General features: G+C 42.5%; 1 protein-coding gene across 3 annotated transcripts; it reads right to left on the bottom strand.

The window, feature by feature from the left end:
• Nucleotides 1–49: 49 nt before the first annotated feature.
• LOC118376999 (TRIO and F-actin-binding protein) lies at nucleotides 50–26,061 on the bottom strand. 3 transcript variants are annotated; one of them, XM_052518888.1, is made up of 16 exons: nucleotides 25,886–26,061; nucleotides 20,148–22,437; nucleotides 19,855–19,990; nucleotides 19,365–19,442; nucleotides 15,941–15,997; nucleotides 15,280–15,348; nucleotides 15,070–15,159; nucleotides 14,829–14,938; nucleotides 12,895–13,330; nucleotides 11,993–12,227; nucleotides 11,680–11,791; nucleotides 8,360–8,519; nucleotides 8,098–8,211; nucleotides 7,071–7,157; nucleotides 2,536–2,732; nucleotides 50–2,413 (listed from the first exon to the last, which is right to left on the bottom strand). In XM_052518888.1, the coding sequence occupies exons 1-15, from the start codon at nucleotides 25,974–25,976 to the stop codon at nucleotides 2,571–2,573; spliced, it is 4,227 nt and encodes a 1,408-aa protein (XP_052374848.1). In that variant the 5' UTR covers nucleotides 25,977–26,061; the 3' UTR covers nucleotides 50–2,413; nucleotides 2,536–2,570. The 3 variants fall into 3 exon arrangements, with proteins under 3 accessions (XP_052374848.1, XP_052374849.1, XP_052374850.1); XM_052518889.1 differs by having other exon boundaries at nucleotides 12,898–13,330; XM_052518890.1 differs by lacking the exons at nucleotides 19,365–19,442; nucleotides 19,855–19,990; nucleotides 20,148–22,437; nucleotides 25,886–26,061 and adding an exon at nucleotides 17,547–18,119.
• Nucleotides 26,062–26,256: the final 195 nt, after the last annotated feature.

Below are 26,256 nucleotides of genomic sequence, written 5' to 3'. Positions count from 1 at the left end.
CCTAACTGGGACTAGTGTACATCAGCTGAGTATGGATGATTCACACGGCTGTATTAACATGCTTTTTATTGCTTGTAAAAGGATGGTACTTTACAAAGATATCGCATGCCCTACATTAAATATTAAAAACATTGTCAAAAGACAGTCTACTTTATCTCTAAAAATACAAGATAAAAAACATTGGCTCATTGACGCAACACTACACATTTTTGTGGCACAATCAATCATGCCTACACAATGTTGGGAAAGGATCGCAAAATGCATCTTCTTAGCCTCATCAAAAAAAAAAATCAAGAATCCTTGCGAGACGACAACATTTCATCGAACTTCTACAAGCAATTATCCAGTCACAGAAGGCACTATATATAAAACAAAAAGCACATTCAGATGACTTGTATCTATCTACACACTGGAGGAATGAGTGCGATTTCCAATTTGGCTTCCCAGGATTTTACAGTTCCAAACCACTTTCTCTGTGTCAATCCCAAATGTAAATAGTTATTGTTCACAATAGAGACCCACATTATAAGATGATATTACACTGAATAAAGCGACAAATAGGTTTGCGAAGTAAAATGCGTACAATGACAACAATCACCGAGAGCAAGCATTGTTCACGTACAACATTAAGGTCGTTCCACCTCAAAAAGCACAAAAAGGATTGAAACGCCACCGTATCAAATTGTTTCTGTAGTTAGTCAGAGATACGATTAGCATTCCAGAAACATTTAGTTTAAATATAATTTAATCTAATGATCGTATTGATTGCGCCCAAATTGGAATTAACTTCTTCCTACCAATGAGTAAGACCCCAACAAATGCCCAATACTACCCCAACAAACAGTAGTTTCAGTTATGTTCAACAAGTTGCTTGAATATTCCAACAAGTGGCAGCTTTCTGAAAGGGCTATCCCTATGGTGCAATTCTCATATGAACACTTTTTCTACATGTCCAAAACTTTGATGGATAAATGGGCTAGGGACTAAGATGTGACAACCCTAATAAAATACATTGCATGGCAGTCATGTTTTTCAATAAAATTAGGGAACGGCATTGCGATTAGTGACATTTAGCATTAATTCCAACCCAATACCATTACAAAACACAATACATTGTATGTTTGGGACTTATATCACTGAAGACCATAACATTGAAACCATTAGAACTGCTATAGAGAAAATGGTTGTCTTGTTCACCGGGAACAGTCAAACAGGAACTAATTCAGACCTTTTTTGAAGGGAATACACCGCACACCGTTTCCTGGACACATTAAGCATAAAATGACAAACTGAATTGCTTTCATAGAGGACTGGCTTGAAATTTGGCAGATGACCACAAAATGTATTTTCATAATGAGCCAAATCTATTGGTTTTGTTTACAAAGTTGCAAAGGATTGTTGCGACCTGTTTAATAAACACAAGAGACCAGCAAAATATATAAGAGTGCGGCAGTATAGTAGGACCACGGCATCTAATGGGCAAAATCTAGTACTTTCAAACTACTTTATGGTAAATAACGCAAGTGACTTCAATTATTCATTTCTCTGAACGTGGAGAGAAAAGAAAAATCACCAGATTCATTCATGGAGAAGTACTCCAAGCCGCAGCTTTATACTACTTGTTAAAACAGACAGACATAGGGTGTGGTGGGTTTTGACAATGTTATGAGATTCCTCATGTCTTACTCATTAGTAGGAAGATGTTTGGTCCCAATCGGATGTTGGATACGATATTGAATATTATCTGAATCCTATAAATAAAAAAAAATGGCCAATTTGGGTGCAATCCAATACCTTTCTCAGAGATCAAACTAAGTTTCAACAAAATGTTTCAGGAATGTCAATCTTACCCATTGCCAACTACAGAAACTATTTCAGAACAATCTGAGATGGTGGGTGTCATGGCTTGTTGAAATGACATGGAATGACCCATTAGTATGTACAAATCCATGCTCTGAAATGAAAATAGTTTGGTTTTTGGCGAGAATTATATCCTGCTTCCTTATTCAGCTTTTGACAGTAGCCAACATGTAGACCAACTGTTCATATGTTGGCTACTGTCAACATGTAAATAGTAGGTCTACATGTAGGTAGGTATGCAGAGAAGGGTAATCCAGTGCTGTTTCAGGTCACAAATACATCACAGCAACAGTCTTTACACAAATAATCCAGTTTCTCAGACCAATATTTTCATTCACTCACTCTCGCACATCAACAATAGAAAAAGTTTAAAAAGTGCAGATTAAAATTTGCGCGACCCAGTGTAATATGACCGATCAGCTGATACTAGTTTATGCCACTCATTGGCTGAATGATTGAAAGCTAAGGCACTATCGTGGTCCCCCGAGCCGGCATCATCTGGTGCGAAGACTCCTGCTCCTCTCCTACTTCAGTCACCATTGTGCCCACACAACTAGAAAAACAAAAATATATATTAGGCAACCACAATTTCATCATAGAAGATAGATGTAATCAACTATTTAAAAGCTGTGTGAGCATGACTATGTAGCTCTTAATATTGAGCTACGTCTATACCTCTGTCTCTGAGCTAGAGCCCTTGTGGCGGTCTCTCAGTGTTCCAGGCTGTTGCCTAGTTTTTGGCCCTCCTGCAGGGCAACCATGGCCAATCTCAGGTGTTCCCTAAGGCTCTGGATCTCCCGCTCACTCCTGCTCTTCATACCACCCAGCTCCCCGTGCACCTCTTTATACCGCTCACAGGCCGACTGCTTCTCCTATAGGGGTAAGGGCACACAGACAGAGGTTTATCAGATGGACAAAGTATACCTCTTCCACTCTGGGCAGAAATACAATGTTGGGATGGACAGAATAAATAGCCTGAGGACTTGTTGCTTTTCTCTTGTGATTGACTTGGAACCATGAACCACACAAGACAGCTTTGCTAACTTGTAGATTAACATTCCAGTTTGTGTGAAGCATTAAAGTAGTCTCCACCTACACATTGTTTAGAAATAAAACCAACATGTGTGCAGCTATGGGACAAAACAGAAGGGGTTGGCAACACGTTTTGATTGAACTGACCTGAAGACCAGGTGTGTTGAATTTAGGCAATCACCGAGCTGATCAATTAGCTCAGTTGGTCAAGTGTGGTGCCTAGTTGGAACAAAATCCTGCAATAGCTGTGGCACTCCAGGAACAGGGTTGCCTACCCCTGGCTTAGACTGTTGATAACATGTAAACTCTAGTCTCAAAATGTCTCTCAAACACATTGTTACAGTTGTTGGCAAGCTAGCGAATTTTAGCCATTTTAGCATAGACATCAGTCAAAACATGGTATCAATAAGATATAACGAGCCACCTGTGATTCCCCACATGGCAGCTTGTTGTTGCCAATTCCACGGTAACGGAATTATTCCGGGTTCTTCTCACTTTAAACTGTATGTCAAACAAAGTTTAACCAACCATACAACTCCATGCACAATTGCCACTGAAAACTGTACATAAACTAATTTAGTGGAAGAACTGTGCAGATGAAGTTGGTAAAGGAATTATGGTAAAAACTCCCTCAGGTTTATATGCGACCACGTTTTCCAAAACCTCAAGTATCTTCTCCGAATTAAGATTCAAAGATGTCTGCAGAAAGAATGCGGTGTCAGCTATGACACAGCACCTTGAGTTTATTTTGGTTATTGAACTACAGTAAGTGAAGAGGATTTATACCTGGTAACTGAATTACAATAATGAAGTTACATCATAGGTCCCTGATCTATACTACACAAAAATGCATAATGATGGATATGGATGTTATTTCACAAGTGCTTCTGAGTGGCGCAGCAGTCTAAGGCATCTCAGTGCTAGCGGCATCACTACAGACACCTTGGTTCAATTCCAGGCTGTAACACAACTGGCCGTGATTGGGAGTCCCATAGGGTGGCACAATTGACCCAGCGTCGTCTGGGTTTGGCCGGTGTTAGCCGTCATTGTAAATAAGAATTTGACTTGTCTAGTTAAATAACCTTTTTAAATAAATGTACTGTACTACTGTATTGTATTGTATTTCACTGCACTCTGTTCTACTCACTGTCCTATCCAAACTTGTGAAACATACGTCTATAATGGGCGGACCAAATCTGAACCTATCTGCGGACGTTAACATCAAGGCTAGGGTAGACTGACCAAATTTCGACGTCCCGTGTCGGTCAGTGCTCAGTGGGTGAGGATGCTGGTTACAGTTAATGGAAAGAGAGGGGGCTCATGGGTAGGTGTAAGTAAGATCTGGGAGAGGTGACATTAACTGGAGAGGGGTTTGTAGATTTATTTTGCAAGTGTATAAAAAAAAAAAACTTTAAAAAAACTGAAATATCACATTGCCATAAGTATTCAGACCCTTTACTCAGTCCCTAGTTGAAGCATTACAGCCTTGAGTCTTCTTGGGTATGACTCTACAAGCTTGGCACACCTGTATTTTGTGAGTGCCTCCCACTCCTCTCTGCAGATCCTCTCATGCTCATTCAGGTTGGATGGGGAGCATTGCTGCACAGCTATTTTCAGATCTCTTCAGATGGCATATATATATGTTTTATCGGGTTCAAGTCCGGGCAACTCAAAGCCATTCAGAGACTAGTCCCGAAGCCACTCCTGCGTTGTCTTGGCTGTGTGCTTAGGGTCGTTGTCCTGTTGGAAGGTGAACCTTTGCCCCAGTCTGAGGTCCTGGGTGCTCTAGAGCAGCTTTTCATCAAGGATCTCTCTGTACTTCGCTCCGTTCATCTTTGCCTCGATCCTGACTAGTCTAGCAACCACCATGCTTCACCGTAGGGACGATGCCCGATTTCCTCCAAAATTGACGCTTGGAGTTCAGCCAAAGAGCTCAATCTTGGTTTCATCAGAGAATCTTGTTTCTCATGGTCAGAGTCCGTTAGATACCTTTTGGCAAACTCCAAGCTGGCTGTCATGTGCCTTTTACAGAGGAGTGGACTTCTGTCTGGCCACTCTATCATAAAGACCTAATTGGTAGAGTGCTGCAGAGATGGTTGTCCTTCTGGAAGGTTCTCCCATCTCCACAGAGGAACTCTGGAGCTCTGTCAGAGTGACCATCAGGTTCTTGGTCACCTCCCTAACCAAGGTCCTTCTCCCCCGATTGCTCAGTTTGGCCGGGCGGCCAGCTCTAGGACGAGTCCTGGTGGTTCCAAACTTCTTCCATATAAGAATGATGGAGGTCACCGTGTTCTTGGGGACCTTCAATGCTGCAGACATTTTGTTACTCTAACCCAGATCTGTGCCTCGACACAATCCTGTCTCGGAGCTCTATGGACAATTCCTTCAACCTCATGGCTTGGTTTTTGCTTTGACATGCACTGTCAACTGTGGGACCTTATATAGACAGGTGTGTGCCTTTCCAAATCATGTCCAATCAATTGAATACATCACAGGTAGACTCCAATCAAGTTGTAGAAACGTCTCAAGGATGATCAATGGAAACACGATGCACCTGAGCTCAATTTCGAGTCTCATGACAAAGGGTCTGAAAAATTAAGTAAATCCGTTTATGCATTTTTTTTAGAACACTTGCAAAAAAAATACAAAAAAATCAAATATAATAAAATTAAAAAGTTATTTAACTGGGCAAGTCAGTTAAGAACAAATTCTTATTTACAATGACAGCATACAATTATGGGGTATTGTGCGTATATTGAAGATTTAAAAAATAATTATACCATTTTAGAATAAGGCTGTCACTTAACAAGATGTGGGAAAAGTCAAGCGGTCGGAATACTTTCCAAATGCTCTGTATGAACTTTCATTATCTTCCCTGCTCATATGAGAACATATCTTAGTTTCTGGTAATGAAACTACAAAGCAATATTTCCTAGACTTACAAAAGGTAAACAATCTCTGAAATTAAATATAAAGTGTTGATATTAGTGGGCAGGGGTCTTTACTTCAACATTCTGTGTTTTGATTATGTATTCTATTACCTTAGAAAACATCTACCAGAAAAAGTATTAAAAGACCCCTTTTCCATCAGTTTATCCACAAATCAAAGCCTTCACTTATGCCACATTTTTAAGTTGAAAAAAGGTTGAAAATGTATAAATAGCTAGGATCCCATCAAATTGGCAACAGATTTTCATGTGAATATTCAAATATATGCATAAAAACAAGACAGTATGCACATTTCCCATCAGAGAAGTGTTTCCATCAAATTGACTTGTTGCGGATAAAAGGCTGCGTGATGACGTAATGCACATAAAAATATATTTTGCGGTACCGAATAAAAAATACAATTTTAATGAGTTTCCATCACATTTTCAACTCTACTGATGGTTCTCACAAAAAGTTTATGCGTTATATAGCGAATGTACCCACTCTAGTATTGGCAAATGCTCTCTAGCCAATAGCTCACAGATTACCCTAAATTGTGAGATTATTATGGACAAAGGAGTGAGAATTTCTATTTTTCAAACAGCCAAGCATTGATGATCATGTCACCAGAACAAGACCCTCAATATTGGAAACCAGCATAAAGCCCTTTGAAATTCATCATTTATTTAATCTGTAATCTACTAAACAGCATGCTTTCCTGATGAGTCGTAGTAGGAAGACCACACAACATCACATGACTCCAGGTTTACTTCCATAAGATGGTTATTAAAGCAATATTTGCGCATAAAAGCTTTTCCACTGACATTTCACACATCATTTTACAGACACAAAAAGATGCCACCTTGTCTAGTGTATTTTGTGTCGACATTTGGAAAGTTTAGCAAAAAATGATGTTTCCATCAGGCCTGTCGTGAATGTTTTTTTTATTTATTTTTTACTCACATAAAAAGGTTGGATGGAAACCTGGTTTATGCCTTCATTTACCAAAAATATAGATTCTTATCTTTCTTTTGACACCCAATTTGATATGCTCCTATGAACTTCAAGTTAGTGCTTATGGGTCCTTTTACATGGACATGCCCCTAGTCATCTGACCGTTCAGAATTCTAATACATGCCTTCTGGCCATATCAATAGACACACATCATTTGTGACGTTGTCAGCCAACCCGTCTACAGATGAAAACATTAGACCTTTATGCCTGCACACAAATACACAGTGAACCAGTACCGTGTTCAGGAACTGAAGTTCGTTCCTCAGACAGCTGATCTCCTTGTGCAAGTACTGCACCTCATTCTCCTTCACCCTGAGAAGAACCTGTGACAAAACAAAATAATATTATTACAAGCTAACAAGAGTGATCAACCCAACATCTAAGACACTGAGCAGACAAAGAGCAACTGTCCCTAAAAACGTATCATTAGAAGAAACATGTATTTTAAATGTCATAATTGACTACAAAGTGTAAATAGGATAATTTTGGTCATAATGTCAGCCTCGTCCAAAACAGAGTTGTGAGACTTTGTCGTCGTGACCGCAACACAGCGTAAATTAAGGTTGGGTTTGTTTCAATCCTGCCCACATCTGGCAACACGCAAGTATTCATCAGTTCGCAGTACAGCTGCACGCAACCCGATCGTAATGCCTGTGGTAAATTTGGGTTGACTAGTTAGGGACCATCGGTAAATTACACAATGTACATGGAAAAACATGTCCAATAGCTTCAAATTTCAATAACTTAACCTCCAAATATAAATTGTAGAAATTCATCTAGCCCCGGAGGTAGGCTATCCAAAGTCATACCAATTTTGCCACGGTCACACAACAGCCAACTGAAGCTAAATGGCAAAATAACTCTTCCCACCTGCGGACACACACACACACACGACACACACACACACATCAAACCACCTCTCGGTTGAATTCAGTCATGGCCGCTAGCATTTCTTAAACGAACCAAATTTAAAAACGAGACCAAATCAGGAAGTGCAGTGAACCTTTAACAAATTCACTTGTGTTGAAAACACCTTTGGTGTCTCCATGGGGCACAGCATCCAACAGGGGGCAGTGTGTTTCAGTGTGCAGTCAATGCAAATTCACACCACACACCTTCTTCAAGGCATTTCCCTACATAATAACCAACTGCACGCTGCCTTTCATAAACCCTTCCCTTTCTATTCAAACATGAGAAAAGTGCCCCCTATGTCATTGTTGTAGGTAGAGAGGCTTGTTATGGTTGAGGGGCTCTACAACTTACCTCCAGCTCACAGGACAGCCTGTCCTGGTTGTCGTGGGAAACGTCCTCCAACCCCTGACCCGTGACGATGGAGCGCATGCGGCTGATCTCCTCTGTCAAACGGGCCTGTAGGTCCTGAAATGTGAAAACATTGATAGTATTGAGCATACTGACAGCATGCTGAATGTGTCATATAGATAGGCATTGCTTGTCATTAACAAAAGTGTTAGGGTAGAGTAGGCTAAATGCAGAGGACCAGCTGACCTCCAGACTCCTGGCTCACCTGGTTCTCTTTCCTCAGCTGCTCCAGCTCGCTCTCCTTGTGAGTGATGTCTTTATCCCTCTCCCCGTTGCTTTGCTCAGCCCTGTTCAGCTCCAGACACTTCTGGGAGTACCTCTCAGACAGGCCGGACAGCTCCCTCTGCAGGGCCTGGGTCTCTAACCTGAGGGGACAAGAGAGGATATAAACATTTCATTTATATAAACTGTATATTACGCCCAAGATTAAAAGCAAAACTGGGGCCTCCCAGTGCTAGCTGTGCCACCAGAGATTCTGGGATTGAGCCCAGGCTCTGTCGCAGCCAGTCGCGACCGGGAAGTCCATGTGACGACGCACAATTGGCCTAGCGTCGTCCAGGTTAGGGAGGGTTTGGCCGGCAGGGATATCCTTGTCTTATCGCGCACTAGCGACTCCTGTGGTGGGCCGGGCGCAGTGCACGCTGACCAGGTCGCCAGGTGTACGGTGTTTCCTCCGACACATTGGTGCGGCTGGCTTCCGGGTTGGATGTGCATTGTGTCAAGAAGCAGTGCGGCTAGGATGGGTTGTGTTTCGGAGGATGCATGGCTCTCGACCTTCGCCTCTCCCGAGTCCGTAAGGGAGTTGCAGCGTTGAGACAAGCCTTACTACCACGAAATTGGGGGGGGGATAATATATATAAAAAAAAGCTTAACTGGAGATACTACTGGTATTCTGTAGAAATCTTGACACTGCACTGGCTGTGCACAGTCAAAACAGAAGCAGCCATGTTGTGTTTAAATGGCAGACCAACACTGTCTTTCAAAAAAATCGAACCGTGAAAATGGTGGTGAGGGTGGGTGTGCTTCGTTATGAGCAATTCTGTTTTACTCAAGAGATTTTGGTACAACAATGGTTTAGATGGAAACCTCTGCCCACACCCATTAACCACAAATGCTAAATGAAAATCATGGTTGACACACAGACACGTAAAAGTATTGTTCATTAACATTGTATGCGCAACAGTTCCCATGACCTTTTTCCACATCGTTGCAGCTGGAATTTGAAATAGTGGAGCAAAAAAGAAGTTAGTCAGCCACCAACTGTGCAAGTTCTCCCACTTAAGATGAGGCCTGTAATTTTCATCATAGGTACACTTCAACTATGACAGACAAAATGAGAAGAAAAATCCATAAAATCACATTGTAGGATTTTTTAATGAATTTATTTGCAAATTATGGTGGAAAATAAGTATTTGGTCAATAACAAAAGTTTCTCAATACTTTGTTATATACCCTTTGTTGGCAATGACAGAGGACAAACGTTTTCTGTAAGTCTTCACAAGGTTTTCACACACTGTTGCTGGTATTTTGAAGAAGTGTACCTATGATGAAAATTACAGGCCTCTCTCATCTTTAAGTGGGAGAACTTGCACAAAATACTTTTGCCCCACTGTAGATTACATTGTGTCACTGACTTTCACACAATACCCCATAATGTCAAAGTAGAATTATGTTTTTAGAATTTAACAAATTAATAAAACATTTAAAACTGAAATGACTCAGTGTTTAACATGGTTTTTGAATGACTACCTCATCACATACCATATCTGTAAAGGTCCCTCAATCGAGCAATGAATTTCCAACAGATTCAACAAAAGACCAGGGAGGTTTTTCAATGCCTCGTAAAAGGGCAGATATCGGTAGATGGGTAAAAAAAAAAAAAAAAGCAGAGGTTGAATATCCGTTTGAGCATGGTGCAGTTATGAATTACAATTTGGATGGTGTATCAATACACCCAGTCACTATAAAAAAAAAAACAGGCATCCTTCCTAACTCAGTTACCAGAGAGGAAGGAAACCTCTCAGGGAATTCCCCATGAGGCCAATGGTGACTTTAAAATAGAGTTTAATGGCTGTGATGGGAGAAAACTGAGAATCAAATCAACATTGTAGCTACTCCACAATACTTGAAAAATATATATATATTTCACCAGGTAGGCCAGTTGAGAACAACTTCTCATTTACAACTGCGACCTGGCCAAGGTAAAGCAAAGCAGTGCAACAAATAAGCAAAAGCACAGTTCAATAACATAATAGAAATATCTATATACAGTGTGCAAATGGCGCAAGGAGGTAAGGAAATAAATCCGCCATAGTAGCAAAGTATTTTTTTTTGCAATTCTTTCCAGTCATTGGCAGCAGAGAACTGTAAGGGAAAGGCGGCCAAAGGAGGTGTTAGCTTTAGGGATGACCAGTGAGAAAAACCTGCGAGAGCGCGTGCTACAGGTGGGTGCTATGGTGACCAGTGAGCTGAGATAATGTGGAGCTTTACCTAGCAAGGACTTATAGATGACCTGGAGCCAGTGGGACTGGCAATGAATATGTAGCGAGGGCCAGCCGACGAGAGCATAAAGGTCGTAGTGGTGGGTGGTATATGGGGCTTTGGTGACAAAACAGATGGCACTGTGATATCAAACTGGATGTAGTCTGAGTAGTGTTGGAGGCTATTTTGTAAATTACATCACAGAACTCGAGGATCGGAAGGATAGTCAGTTTTACGGGGGTGTTTGGCAGCGTGAGTGAAGGAGGCTTTGTTTGCAAAATAGGAAGCCAATTCTAGATTTAATTTTGGATTGGAGATGCTTAATATGAGTCCAGAAGGAGAGTTTACAGTCTAGCCAGACAGCTAGGTATTTGTAGTTGTCCACATATTCTGATGCTAGTCGGGCAGCGATCGGTTGAAAAGCATTCATTTAGTTTTACTAGCGTTTAAGAGCAGTTGGAGGACACAGGAGTGTTGTATGGCATTGAAGCTGATTTGGAGGTTTGTTAACAGAGTCCAAAGAAGGGCCAGATGTATACAGAATGGTGTCTGCGTAGAAGTGGATCAAGGAATCACCCGCAGCAAGAGCAACATCGTTGATATATACAGAGAAAAGTGTCGGCCTGAGAATTGAACCCTGTGGTACCCCCATAGACTGCCAGAGGCCCGGACAACAGGCCCTCTGATTTGACACACTGAACTCTATTTGAGAAGTAGTTGGTAAACCAGACGAGGTAGTCATTTGAGGAACCAAGGCAGTTGAGTCTGCCAATAAAAATACGGTGGTTGACAGTCGAAAGCATTGGCTTTCGACTGACGGTTATGATATCGTTTAGTACCTTGAGCGTGGCTGAGGTGCACCCGTGACCTGCTCGGAAACCGGATTGCACAGCGGAGAAGGTATGTTAGAATTCGAAATGGTCAGTGATCTGTTAACTTGGCTTTCGGAGACTTTAGAAAGGTAGGGCAGGATGGATATAGGTCTCTAACAGTTTGGGTCTAGAGTGTCACCCCTTTTGAAGAAGTTGCGTTTTGAGCACTCACTGCTGCTGTGAGCGTAGAGTCTGTGTGTTGGCACTCCCTCCACCAAGCCTCTTTGCCTTCTCCACCTCTCTCTCCAGCTCCTCCCTGTGGGCCTTCTTCAGTGTCTCCATAACTAAACCACAGAGAGAAAAGGGAGGATGTGATGTTAATGGATCTAAAATCAGAAATTGTATTACCCCATGAATTGCTGTGGTGTTGACTGTTCCATTCCGACATCACACGCCTCATAAACAACAAAAGTCCTTGAACTGGGGAACTAATGACATCTATGTCCAATTTTGACCCCTGACCCCATGATCCTGTGACCTCTGACCTTGTGCTGTGTCCTGGGTCTCCTCCCTCAGCACCCGGTCCCTGTCCCTCTCCAGCTCTCGGGTCTCGCGGGCATGCTGCTTCTGCAGCTCCTCCAGGGCCCGTTTGTGGGCCCGCTCCATGGCCTGAAGGCTGCGGCCGCACGTTGCCTCCCGACCACAGCTACCTCCCCCCACCCTCCCCCCACCCCATCCTCCTCCCCGCAAACGCTCCAGCTGCTGCCTCAGAGACGCCACCTGAGTGTCACAAAGGTAGAGAGGCGGTAAAGCTCACTGAAAGAAAGAGGCGGCGGGGTATGTAATTACTGGGTTGAACCGAACTGACATGCGAGTAGTGAAGGGGGATTTGAATGCCATATTCCATGCAGTCATATATCCCACACATCAGGTCATGCATCTCAAAGGGAATGTTAGGGACTGTATGGATCATAGACAAAGGGACAGTGCAAGGAGTACATTCATCTGGATCTGATTCCAGCAACCATATGATATGATTGTATGATCTGCACGAGTCCTAAAACTTCCCCTGTGAAGACACAGTAGTCAACAGCACACTACACAATGTTATCACAGGACACATCACTCAAAGATGGAATGAGACTTTCAGCAGTGTTTCCACTATCGACATCTGATAAACTCAGTTCTAGAACCAGGGAAATGTCTTAATTTATTTTTCCGGGCAAAACGGTATTGCTAACTAAGCCCCTATTATACCCGCCTCCTTGGTATTTTGAAGAATGACAGGGTCAGTATTACTGCAGAGGGCCTGATTACCATCCCGCATGCATAATAGAACAAGCCTAGTGTTAAAGAGTTCCACTTCATATGTAGATGAATCATCTAGATGAAGACTAAATTTGCATTTATTTATTGTGTTTGCAAATTGAAAAACATCTCCACGCACTACCTCCCTCTGCAGCGCCTCATTGGCTGGATGGCTGGACCGTGAGCCCATTGGCAGTAGTGACCTCATCTCCTTTAGTGGCAGCCGCTCAAACTCTAACCACTTTCTCTCAATTTCCTCCTCTGCTCTTATCCTGGGGTCTGAGCCTACACCCGGCCCTTTCCTCGACAGCACCTGCTCCCATGTGCTACTGGTCACATCTCTGCTCCTCTCCTCCTGCCATTGGGCGTGCTCCCTGCCCTGCCCCTCCCCTGCCTCTCTCTGAGTGGCTGGCAGAGGGCTGGAGGGGACAGGCACTGGTGACAGCTCGACACAGTCAAATCGGCGTACAGTGGAGGTGGTGAATTCTGATCCAGCATCACCGTGGCGAGAAGGTGGTCGACGAGTGGAGGCCAGGGAACGAGAGTTCTCTTTGTCACTACTGCTGTCAGGCAGTCTGGAGGAGAGGAAGGACAGGGAGAGACCAAGTCAGACAGAGAGATAGAGCGCAGATTGATGTAGTGACAGTATAATAGGGCTGTGGCCGTCATTACATTTTGTCAGCCAGTTATTGTCATGCAAAAGACTGCCTGTCTCACGGTAATTGACCGTTAATTAACAAACACATTTAGCATCTCCAGGCCTCCACACATACCAGCTACTGATGCAGGCCTTTGGAACATCTACATAAAAATAAAGTAATACATCAATTTAACTTACACCATCACAACAATCCATTATTTATTTTAGTCAGGTCTAAAGAAACATAATATGAAGAAAATGTATTTCAGAAAACAGAATATGAGTTGGCCTACTGTATGTTATCTGGCTATGCTCCATGCCATATACTTGTTTATTTAGCTGACAAGATAAGTCCAGTGCCATCATTTTATATTATATGATTTTATAGTCAGAAGAATAGAATTTAATTTAGCTGAATAAAATAGAAAGTATATTTTCCCCCCATTCGGCGCGAGTGCGCATATGAGCTTAAAAGCGATCATTTTAAACAGGTCCTATACGCTAGATTTTAAGTTGTTTGGCAACTTTAGATGTGAATGATACAAAACTTAGAATGCCTTACAAATCAAAACATATATGGACTGCATGATGAGACTATAGGCTGTTGAGGATTTGAGAAAGTAGCAAAAACAGTTTGAAGTCTGCTTCTTGCCTCAGGCTGCACAACAGTTCTCTCATCAAGTGAGTATACTGTAGGCTAGACAAATTACGTACCAAATAAATCTTAAATTATTTTTTAAAAATGTTTTTCTGCCATGTGTAATATGCAGTAGGCTATGTATTGTATAACAGCTCAATCAATTTTAATTCGGGGTTTTTGTTCCGGCTTGGACTCATATAGGCCTACGCATAAGCTCAAATATGAGTACGGGTGTTGTGAATGAATCTTAGAAAGCACTGTCCATTTCCTTGTGTTAGGCTTTGAACCAACATCCACAACGACCATGTTTCACTCTCAGTTTCAACCTGCTGTTGAACTTCTTTCTTCAAATTGATCATCACAGTGAGGTGAGTTTTAAAAGCATGAGACTGTTGGATGTGATTTTTAATTGCATTTGCATTGCTGTCAGAGTGGTTAGAGGGACAATAGAGCCCTGAGCACCAGGCCAATAGGACCTGATGGTTGTTAGCAAGTTGGGTACTACCAAAGCACGTCCCAAGTGCACAAGAGGAGATTACCAAGACTCAACGGTCACGTGGAATTTTACTGCGGTGGTAATATGGTCACCGCTACAGCCCTATCACTACATAAAATAAATCCCTGGTGATTCACTATGTAAGCAACATAACATTACACATGATTGAGACTTGAAGTAATCCACAACTGCCCATGGACTTAGTAGCCCACCTGTACACCAGTATAAGAAAACAATAGGCCTCCTTATGTGACTTTTGTATTTGCCAACTGGGACACAGAGGGAGGAGGAACTCACTGTGTAAGGTCTGGAGAGCTGCTGGGCCGAACACTCTTCCTCAGAACCTCAATCCAGTTCCTCCTGATCCCTGCAGTCATAGCTGACAGTGTGACAACTGCCTCCCTCGTCTGACCGACAGACAGGAGAGAAGAGTAGAGTAAGAAATGGAACGGGTGTGGTGAGGGAAAGAGATCATTCAAATACCTGTCACTTATCCTCACATATCATCGAAAATTGGAACAGTAAAAAACACACTCACCTGTATTTGAAATCCATAGTTCTTCTCTACATCAAACTCAGACACTTTTACACAAGACTTCAGGTCAACCTCCCCGTCCAGATCATCCTTCTGTAAGACACAGTTAGGAACAAACAAGTAAGACTACAGACACATATCAATAACTCACAATGTAATCCCCCAAGACAATTATTGCAATAGTCAATAACTTTGAAGCATTTGAAAACATACCTCCTCCGCCCCAGAGTCTCTGTAGTACCTCAGACCAGCATCTGTCAACACAAACCAGTGCTTCTTCCACTGCAGACACACACATGCCACCAGTTAAACCAGCACTATTCGACCAATCTGATGCATTAATGCACACAAGCAGCTAAGTGACAGTTCACAGCAAGACATCATTCAAATCAAGTTAACATGGACCAATGAAACCTATGGAGTACACAGTGTTTAAGACATTATGACAAGTATAAAAAGAGTGCTTAAAGTGATGTATGGGTCATCTAAGTGTTTGTACTGTGAATTCAAAATGAGTTCAAACACATAACATACAAACCTAGCACACAGATGATACAATGAGCCACAAGCTCATATGAGGACGTTTCATACTCAGTCTTATCCTGCTAGAACATACCGGTTGTGCCTGCCTTGGCACACCAAGCTATTACTGGGATAACACATGGATAGTCTGCAGCTATCGCCTTACGCACAAGCTTTCTCATTAGGAGAGAGGGAAAGAAGGCGAGAGAAAGGAGGAGAGGAATCAAACAAGAAAGCAGAAGGGAAGAGAGCTAGAAAGAAAGAAGAAAACAGACAAACAAGTGATACATGACTCCTGACTAAATAAGACAAGAAAGAAAGTCCTAAGAAAGGAAGAAAAACATGACTTCACCTCTCCATTCTCATCCAGTTTTGACATCCATCCCTTCTTGAAGTTAAGGAGGTCGGGCTACAAGAAAAGACAAAGTGTCAGGTTAAGGGAACCGTTTTGAAGAAGTGAGACGAACCCAAAAGTAGAACAATGGATGCCAGCGTAGGATGTTCATAATAAAAGACCAACATTTTTCCATGTAGAAGTTAAACAAGGGCAGGTGTTTCATGCAGTTAGTGCACCATGGCAAACACCTGCGTGTACATTCAAATGTGTGAGGACATGGAAGTTGAGAGGGTTTTTAGAAGTGTTAAAGATAACAGGAAACAACAACAAAAAAAGCACACCTTTGAGTGATGAGAGAGAAGACAGAAATAAAAATGATTGATAAGTTAACAGTAACATAATCAACATAGCAGACATGGGGGGAACTAGAGCAGAACACTATGTAGAGAGATTTGAAGGTAATTTAAACTACAGACTAATATGTTACTGACATTTAACCACTACAGTCTCAACTATTTGTAGGAATCCTTTCAGTTTGTAGCCAGGGGAAAACCTGTGAGGTACTTTACAGAGGTGGTGATCCTGGATCAAGATTAGGAAGCTTTTTCCATCTACATTCCTCAGTTTGGGTCTTTATCTCCTTCAACCCTCCCCCTCCACCTGGCATCACTGCCTATTCTCACTGGAACTCATAAGTTGTCACATTGTAAACACCACTGTGCTTTGTTCCAGCCAAACCATTACAAGGCCTGAGGAACATTAACAGGCAGATAGATGTATGGTTACAGCATGAGGTAGACTTAGAACGAACTTCCCATTAGTTGATTTATGATGATAAAATGTGTCCTCTAAGTAACTATGAGCATACTGGTGTATGTATGTGTCTCTCAAAGCATTTCGACTACATAAATACTTTAAATATAATTTTGAAATTAAGACGCAATAAACGAATAGTGGGCAACAAGAGGAAACATCGGAGGCAAGCTGTTAACGTTATTTCAGCAAATAGACGTTTTACAAAGTGCCAGGATGAGGATGACGCACCCGCACACAGAAGTATACCTTTAAACACTTGCTTATTCATTTGAAGGAATAAACCATAGGTTTATAGAATCATGCATTTATAGATTCCTCAAAGAACAATTTCAAATAGTATATAAAATATAAGGGATCTAACTAAACAAACGACTGGGGTGAGATGTTCGTTTGCACATGCAAACAGTCAATACATGGAGCTCAATGTTGCTCTAATTCAATTGACACTTAGAACTGTAAACCATTGGATAACCCTAATGCGCTTACAAATACAATACCCATACATTTTTGATTAGCCCTGGCAGCCCTTGGCAATGGCATAAATTATAGCCACAAGTACGCAAAAAAAAACATAACGTTATGTGTAGAAAACAAACTATAAAATAATTAAAGGCCACGAAACACATGAATATAGACACACCCACTCCCCGAATTTAAACGTAACCATTATAATCACCAATGTTCAATGTTGCCTAATGGTTGCGGCGAACAATTAAACATTCGTGCAACAATGTCTTGGAACACGGTTCAGTTATAGACAAAAAATGAAAATGTAATTCAAGTAGTGGCATCAAGGCAAACGTACCGTCATGTTAGTAGGACCCAGGAGGCAGTTGAGAGAAAAACAAACACTTAAAATAAAAAATATTGTTGCAATAGCCTACTCGTCCAAAAATTGAATTTTGTACTAATGTCATCGGGGTTGAATAAGTATTGCTTCAGTTTTCTACCTGCTGATCCGTTCGCTTAAAAACTTGTCTGCCTAGCAGGAAGGCTAGAAACTAAAACAAACCCCGCCATTTCTACCCCTCTTGGGTCGGTGAACTGTATCTTATCGCTCAAATATATTTTCCATTGACGATTTCAACAGAAACGGAAGATTATAGACATCATTGACACACACAACCCTTGAAAGCCACAATTTCACAACTTTTTGTTTGCCGTTTGTTAAGATGTTTTTCGTTCTGCACTCTCGCCCTGTTTGCCACTTCCTGGGCGGATCTGTAAGAATCGTTTGAGCAAAACAAGCTAACCAATCAAGTGATCAGTGGGCTGCTCAGAGCATTTGAATATTGAAATATAGACTGTACACTGCCAAAAAAACCAACCAATGACACCTACTTCCAGACCACATAGCTTCTACTAAAATACACATTAAAGCATTTATGACATTCCTTAGTTGAGTAGCTAGATTATTTATGCTAACTCGGTCAAATCTTGGGAGGCTATTTTACGCCGATTCTCATGCAAAACGTTTATTAAACGGTGTCACACGGGAGTGACCAACCCTGCATTTGTCCAATAGAAACTCTCGTTTTAGTTGAAAAACGTTCCTAACTTTTTGGACTAGTGATTACACCCCAGGCCAAGAATTTGAAACACATGCCCCAGCAGCCCACAATTGACAATGCTCACTCTATGAAACGCCAGTAGGATTCAGGTGAAAGAAACAGACCTACAACCCACGGACATACTTCAAAGTCTGAATTAAATGTAGGAATGTTAAAAGAAAGCATTGAAGTCACACTGCATTTGAATTGAACAGAGAAGCCCTATACCAGTTTATAAAAGCAGTTTACAGCAACTTCTAGAATTCATAACCTGAATAAATGGACAGATATGTGTTTGTAACATTGTAAACAAAATAGACTGCATGCAGGAGGAAAGCATTGTAAAACTAAACTTTCAGATTAGATATACTGTACACTAATAAGCATGTGAGTAAATAAATACTAGATGTTGACCATTATTCAAAGCAGCAACAGGGCAATAAATATTAAAGACACAAAAGCCATTTTATAATAGGATCGGAGAAGGAAGTTTGGATGTGGGCAGCTGAATGTTTACTCTGGCCTTTTCTCAATTGGATTTGCTCAACTTCTGCATCCTCTCTCACCTCCTTTTTGAAAAAGGTAATCGATGAGAGGCAGTGTAGAGAGGGGACGTGTAGAATGTATAGATACAATTATATATTGTTTTTGAACATGTGCATGCTTTTCTCCTCAGATAAAACTAAAGCTGGTTCAAAGGGGGTGCGGCAGATTTCAAAACTCCTCTGCGAAGGACTCTGGTAGGATACACATGACTATCCTCAATGGAAGGTGGCTATCGAGGTGGGAAGGACACTCTTCTGTTCGCCTACTAACGAATTGACATCTCCTCAACCACAACGGTTTCTGGATCACGGAGGAGAAAGGATGAAGGACAGAATTTTTACCCAAATGAGAAAAGGCATATACATGCCATGCCCCTTAGTAGAGGAAGTTTAGTTTATGTAAACTGAAGGAAACAGACTGATGACCTGTGTACATGGGACACCTTCTGCATTAAATTAGACAACCTCCATAAAGAAAATATACAATTTGATATAGGCTACAGAAAGCACACACAAGTAGACCTGTACCTGCATTTGTTCCAAATAAGAGCTATGTTGTGCCCTCCATGGACTGGCCTCCTCCTCTATAGTGGGGCTGCTGGGCCTCTGTAAAGGATGAGATTGTAATTATTAGTGTAAATGTTTCTGGTGTTTTGTGGTGTAAAACTGAGCAGGTCAAGCATAACACATCAACCCTGTAATCCATAGAGAGACAAGCTACACATTTTTAACAATGTCATTTTTTGTGAAGTTTGCATTCAATTGTCACTCCATGTTGCACACAACAAGCTTACATTCCCCCTATCACAAGTGGATTTATGGCTGATTTAAGATGGAGGATGAAATCGTCAACCCGGTTACTTTATTTGGCACTTAGCCTCTTGGGAGAACTACTTTTTTATGAAGTTGAACATGTGCTCTTTATGACAGAATGTTAAAATGAGGTGAAATAAAATGTTTATTTTGACCAAGTTACAGTACACTTCTCAAAAGGCACTAAATTGGCAGAACAACTCACCTGCATGTGCAAAGAGGTGGACGAGTGTACTCGAGACAGTCTACCACTGCTGCCAGTATGCCATTCTATGTGGTTTCTCTCTAGGTCCCCTGAGTCATCTAGCCACTCTCTGGAGGGATGCTTGGAGAGGGAGTGGCTAAAACATCAGACACGTGACATTAGATACAACATATTAATACGTAAAAAACTGTCAGTGACACAATGCTGATGTCACAGGTGAAATACAGAGGGAGAAACCACTTACAACTACCTCTTACAGCATTACCTTGCGGACAACAATGGAAAACCCTAACCTTGCTGGTTTGAAGAGCTCCTGTCTCCCTGAGGGTCGGTTTGGAGTCTGTCCAACATGACCATGCTGCTCCCTTTGGAGGACAGGTTTGACTTTTGGTAGATCGGCCATCATGGCGTACTCCTCCCTACTCCTCTCCGTTGACTCCCCCGACAACTGGCCAGACTCCGAGGACTCCATGGAACTCTGGGACGAGGTGTGCCTTTGCATCTGAGGGGAGGGACTTAGGTTGCGGTTGGTCAATCCTTTTGTGTTTGGGGAGGAGCTATGAGTCTCCAGACCCTGCCTACTACTGCTACTCCTAGTGGTTTCCCAAGTGACAGCAGAGGCCCTCTGAGAGGGGGCAGATGTTTCGTTCTCTCTGCCCTCCCTGGATAGGGAGGTGCTATGTAGGAAGTGGGTGGAGCCTCGCCAGGTGCCAGGGGAGGGGTTAGAGTCAGGCCAAGCATCACCGTAACTGTTTTTTCTCTGGTAAGAGAGGCTGGAGTCACCACCACTGGTGGTTTTCCTGAAGAATGACTGACCTGGTGGGTCATTGCCTCTTTTGGATGGTGAGGAGTTGTGACTGTCACCGCTCCGACCGCTGAGGGCCCCACTCTTCTCAGATTTGTGCAGTAGTGATTGGCCGGGGGTGTCATGGCCCCTACTTGAAGGGGAGGGGCTACGACTACCACGACTTTGACATCTGACAGAGCTGTTCATCTCTGATTTACAAAGCAATGATTGGCCAGGGGCATCATATCCCTTTCTCAAAGGGGAGGAACTTCGACTGTCTCGACTTTGACTATTCAGAAAGTTTTTGGATTCACTTTTGCACAGTGATGACTGGCTCGGGGTATCATAGCCTCTCCTAGAGGGAGAGGGGGTAGGACGATCACGACTTTGACTTCTGACAGAGCTGTTCGTCTCAGATTTATGAAGCAGTGATTGGCCAGGGGGATCATATCCCTTCCTCAAAGGGGAGGAGCTTCGACTGTCTCGACCTTGACTATTCCGGTAGCTGTTGGATTCACTTTTGCGCAGAGGTGTCTGGCTAGGGGCATCATAGCCTTTCCTAGAGGGAGAGGAGCTTCCACTGTCTCGACCATTTCCATAGCCACGTGTCTCACTTTTGCATAGCAGGAATTGACAGGGAGTGTCAAAGCCACGTCTAGAAGGTGAAGAGCTACCACTTTCAAAGGCATAAACATTTAAGTCTTTACTAGAAGCTGATTTCCGCAGAGATTGTCTTTCAGCATCATAACCCTCCCTAATGGGAGAGCCACACCGGCCGCCGTGTCGACTATGACCATTGAGAGAACTGTTCGTTTCAGATTTGCGAAGGAGGGACTGGCTGGTGGCATCGTAACTCCTCAAGGGAGAAGAATTGCGACTTTCACGACCATGACCATTTATCAAGCTGTTCCTATCAGATTTGCGAAGCAGGGTTTGGTTGGAGGTGTCATAAGCCCTTCTTGAGGGAGTTAAGGAGTTACTTGTTTCAGATTTGCGGACCAGGGATTGTCTGGGGCTTTCGTAACCCCCCCTTGAAGGGGCGGAGCTTCGTGTGTCACGTCGATGACCATTTAAGGAGCTGTCTGCCTCATTCTTGCGCAATGCACTTTTAAAATCTGAAACAGAGTTGACCTGTGATATGGAACTAACTGAACTGGCCATCGATATTACATTTTTATTCAAGCCTCTAATATCAACACCTCGTCCAAAAGAGCTCTGGGGGGGACCTTTAGAAGTCTGGTCCCACCCCTGAGACCAGCCCTCAGAGTCTAAGCCCCGTCTGTTGAGGGAGGTGGTACATTCACTTCGTTTGAATGGGGAGGTGTTTCGTAAGGGTGAAGAGGAGCGGGACAGAGAGGAGCTTTGTCTCGATGCATTTAACTTCCCAGACTCCTGATAGGAAGGGGAGTTTCTTCTACTGTATGAGCTGTTGAAACCCCTCCGGTTAGTGGAGGCCAGGGATTCTGCTATCTTAAAAGGGGTGGGGCTTGGGGAGCGAGGGCCCACCTGAGCCTCAACCTCGATGGTGAGATCAAATGCGTCAGGAGGTTCAGGGATTTCCAGAGGCAGGTCTGGGTTTAGTATCTCTGGGTTTAACCTCTCTGAGGCCAGCCCCAGGTTAGGGTTCCTGAAGGGGATGGTAGCTTTGGGCTCAGGGCTCCGGTTGCTGTAGAGGGGGTGTCCCCTCTCTGAATGGCGGTAAACGGGTGGGGGGCTCTGATCCCTGAGAGAACGGGCACCTTTCGCCCTCCCCAGAGAGAAGTAGCCACTTTCACGATTCCTTTCTTCTTTTAACCCTAAAAAAGAAAAACACTCCATCACATGGTATACTAAACGCTGTTATTAGTGATACATTCCAAGGAGTTGTAAGGATGTCCACAACACAGTTCTACAAGATACTTCCACACTACTATCAATAAGTCCCACCTCAACTCATGATATTGAACACAGGTACCTGACAACATCATCATGTAAATAACACCTATGAATGTAATAGGATACAGTTGAAGTTGGAAGTTTACATACACCTTAACCAAATACATTTAAACTCAGTTTTTCACAATTCCTGACATTTAATCCTAGTAACAATTCCCTGTTTAAGGTCAGTTAGGATCACCACTTAATTTTAAGAATGTGAAATGTCAGAATAATAGTTGAATGAATGATTAATTTAAGCTTTTATTTTCTTTCATCACATGGGTCAGAAGTTTACATACACTCAATTAGTATTTGGTAGCATTGCCTTTAAATTGTTTAGCTTGTGTCAAACATTTCGGGTAGCCTTCCACAAGCTTCCCACAATAAGTTGGGTGAATTTTGGACCATTCCTCCTGACAGAGGTGGTGTGACTGCGTCAGGTTTGTAGGCCTCCTTGCTCGGACACACTTTTTCAGTTCTGCCCACACATTTTCTATAGGTTTGAGGTCAGGGCTTTGTGATGGACACTCCAATACCTTGACATAGTTGTCCTTTTTTGTTGCCATTTTGCCACAACTTTTGAAGTATGCTTGGTGTCATTGTCCATTTGGAAGACCCATTGTAACCAAGATTTCCTGACTGATGTCTTGAGATGTTGCTTCAATATATCCACATAAATTTCCAGCCGCATGATGCCATCTATTTTGTGAAGTGCACCAGTCCCTCCTGCAGCAAAGCACCCACACATCATGATACGGCCACCCCCGTGCTTCACAGTTGGGATGGTGTTCTTCGGCTTGCAAGCCTCCCCCTTTTTCCTCCAAACATAACGATGGTCATTATGGGCAAACAATTCTATTTCTGTTCCATCAGACTAGAGGACATTTCTCCAAAAAGTAAGATCTTTGTCCCCATGTGCAGTTGCAAACCATAATCTGGCTTTTTTATGGCGGTTTTGGAGCAGTGGCCTTGCTGAGCAGCCTTTCAGGTTATGTCGATATAGGACTCGTTTTACTGTGGATATACATTGCCTTGCGAAAGTATTCGGCCCCCTTGAACTTTGCGACCTTTTGCCACATTTCAGGCTTCAAACATAAAGATATAAAACTGTATTTTTTTTGTGAAGAATCAACAACAAGTGGGACACAATCACGTGGAACGACATTTATTGTATATTTCAAACTTTTTTAACAAATCAAAAACTGAAAAATTGGGCGTGCAAAATTATTCAGCCCCTTTACTTTCAGGGGAGCAAACTCTCTCCAGAAGTTCAGTGAGGATCTCTGAATGATCCAATGTTGACCTAAATGACTAATGATGATAAATACAATCCACCTGTGTGTAATCAAGTCTCCGTATAAATGCACCTGCACTGTGATAGTCTCAGAGGTCCGTTAAAAGCGCAGAGAGCATCATGAAGAACAAGGAACACACCAGGCAGGTCCGAGATACTGTTGTGAAGAAGTTTAAAGCCGGATTTGGATACAAAAAGATTTCCCAAGCTTTAAACATCCCAAGGAGCACAGTGCAAGCGATAATATTGAAATGGGAGGAGTATCAGACCACTGCAAATCTACCAAGACCTGGCCGTCCCTCTAAACTTTCAGCTCATACAAGGAGAAGACTGATCAGAGATGCAGCCAAGAGGCCCATGATCACTCTGGATGAACTGCAGAGATCTACAGCTGAGGTGGGAGACTCTGTCCATAGGACAACAACCAGTCGTATATTGCACAAATCTGGCCTTTATGGAAGAGTGGCAAGAAGAAAGCCATTTCTTAAAGATATCCATAAAAGTGTTGTTTAAAGTTTGCCACAAGCCACCTGGGAGACACACCAAACATGTGGAAGAAGGTGCTCTGGTCAGATGAAACCAAAATTGAACTTTTTGGCAACAATGCAAAACGTTATGTTTGGCGTAAAAGCAACACAGCTCATCACCCTGAACACACCATCCCCACTGTCAAACATGGTGGTGGCAGCATCATGGTTTGGGCCTGCTTTTCTTCAGCAGGGACAGGGAAGATGGTTAAAATTGATGGGAAGATGGATGGAGCCAAATACAGGACCATTCTGGAAGAAAACCTGATGGAGTCTGCAAAAGACCTGAGACTGGGACGGAGATTTGTCTTCCAACAAGACAATGATCCAAAACATAAAGCAAAATCTACAATGAAATGGTTCAAAAATAAACATATCTAGGTGTTAGAATCGCCAAGTCAAAGTCCCGCCTTGAATCCAATCGAGATTCTGTGGAAAGAACTGAAAACTGCTGTTCACAAATGCTCTCCATCCAACCTCACTGAGCTCGAGATGTTTTGCAAAGAGGAATGGGAAAAAATTTCAGTCTCTCGATGTGCAAAACTGATAGAGACATACCCCAAGCGACTTACAGCTGTAATCGCAGCAAAAGGTGGCGCTACAAAGTATTAACTTAAGGGGGCTGAATAATTTTGCACGCCCAATTTTTCAGTTTTTGATTTGTTAAAAAAGTTTGAAATATCCAATAAATGTCGTTCCACTTCATGATTGTGTCCCACTTGTTGTTGATTCTTCACAAAAAAATACAGTTTTATATCTTTATGTTTGAAGCCTGAAATGCGGCAAAAGGTCGCAAAGTTCAAGGGGGCCGAATACTTTCGCAAGGCACTGTAGATACCTTTGTACCTGTTTCCTCCAGCATCTTCACAAGGTCCTTTGCTGTTGTTCGGTCATCTTTAGGAGACAGAAAGCGCCTCCTTCCTGAGCGGTATGACGGCTGCGTTGTCCCATGGTGTTTATACTTGCGTACTATTGTTTGTACAGATGAACGTGGTACCTTCAGGTGTTTGGAAATTGTTCTCAAGAATGAACCAGACTTGTGGAGGTCTACAATATTTTCTCTGAGGACTTGGCTGATTTCTTTTGATTTTCCCATGATGTCAAGCAAAGAGGCACTGAGTTTGAAGGTAGGCCTTGAAATACATCCACAGGTACACTTCCAATTGACTCAAATGATGTCAATTAGCCTATCAGAAGCTTCTAAAGCCATGACATAATTTTTTTGAATTTTCCAAGCTGTTTAAAGGCACAGTCAACTTAGTGTATGTAAACTTCTGACCCACTGGAATTGTGATACAGTGAATTATAAGTGAAATAATCTGTCTGTAAACAATTGTTATAAAAAATTACTTATATCATGCACAAAGTAGATGTCCTAACCAACTTACCAAAACTATAGTTTGATAACAAGAAATTTGTGGTTGAAAAACTAGTTTTAATGATTCTAACCTAAATGCATGTAAACGTCCGACTTCAACTGTACATGTGGTTAAGTGCAGTCCTCACCTGAGTGTCTGCCAATCCTGCCCCTGCTGTTGTCCTCCTCCATCCAGGCTTTGGGGTTGGTTCGGTGGGGTGGTGGGTCCAGGTGGGTCATGGTGAGGTGGGTTGAGCGGTGCCGGAGAGGCAGGTAGTCGTCCTCTGCACTGATGGAGCCACTGAGATCAGCGTAGACACTCTGGTCCCGACAGCTGGAAGAGGAGATGGTGATATAATGTTGGAGAGAGGAAGAGAATGAGGGAGTGAGAAAGTATATATATTGTCCCTCTATAATTGCAATATAAGGCTCATTGACTACTTGGTTTACAAAGCATGCTCAATGAGCTTCTTGTTTGACGTTCTTCATACCTAGTTCGTAAATGACATTTCCCCCCTGC

This window comes from Oncorhynchus keta, chromosome 5 (assembly GCF_023373465.1).
Source record: "Oncorhynchus keta strain PuntledgeMale-10-30-2019 chromosome 5, Oket_V2, whole genome shotgun sequence".
Lineage (NCBI taxonomy): Eukaryota > Metazoa > Chordata > Actinopteri > Salmoniformes > Salmonidae > Oncorhynchus > Oncorhynchus keta.
The sequence above is the reverse complement of the archived record's forward strand: the minus strand, read 5'-3'. Positions and strand labels throughout refer to the sequence as shown.

Coding starts and splice junctions, on each gene's coding strand:
- LOC118376999 (XM_052518888.1), bottom strand. CDS start 25,976: ATGACCCACCTGGACCCACCACCCCACCGAACCAACCCCAAAGCCTGG. Junction 19,991..20,147: donor GAGCTCTTCAAACCAGCAAG/GTTAGGGTTTTC, acceptor CTGATGTTTTAG/CCACTCCCTCTCCAAGCATC. Junction 8,520..11,679: donor ACTCTACGCTCACAGCAGCA/GTGAGTGCTCAA, acceptor TTGTCCCCTCAG/GTTAGAGACCCAGGCCCTGC.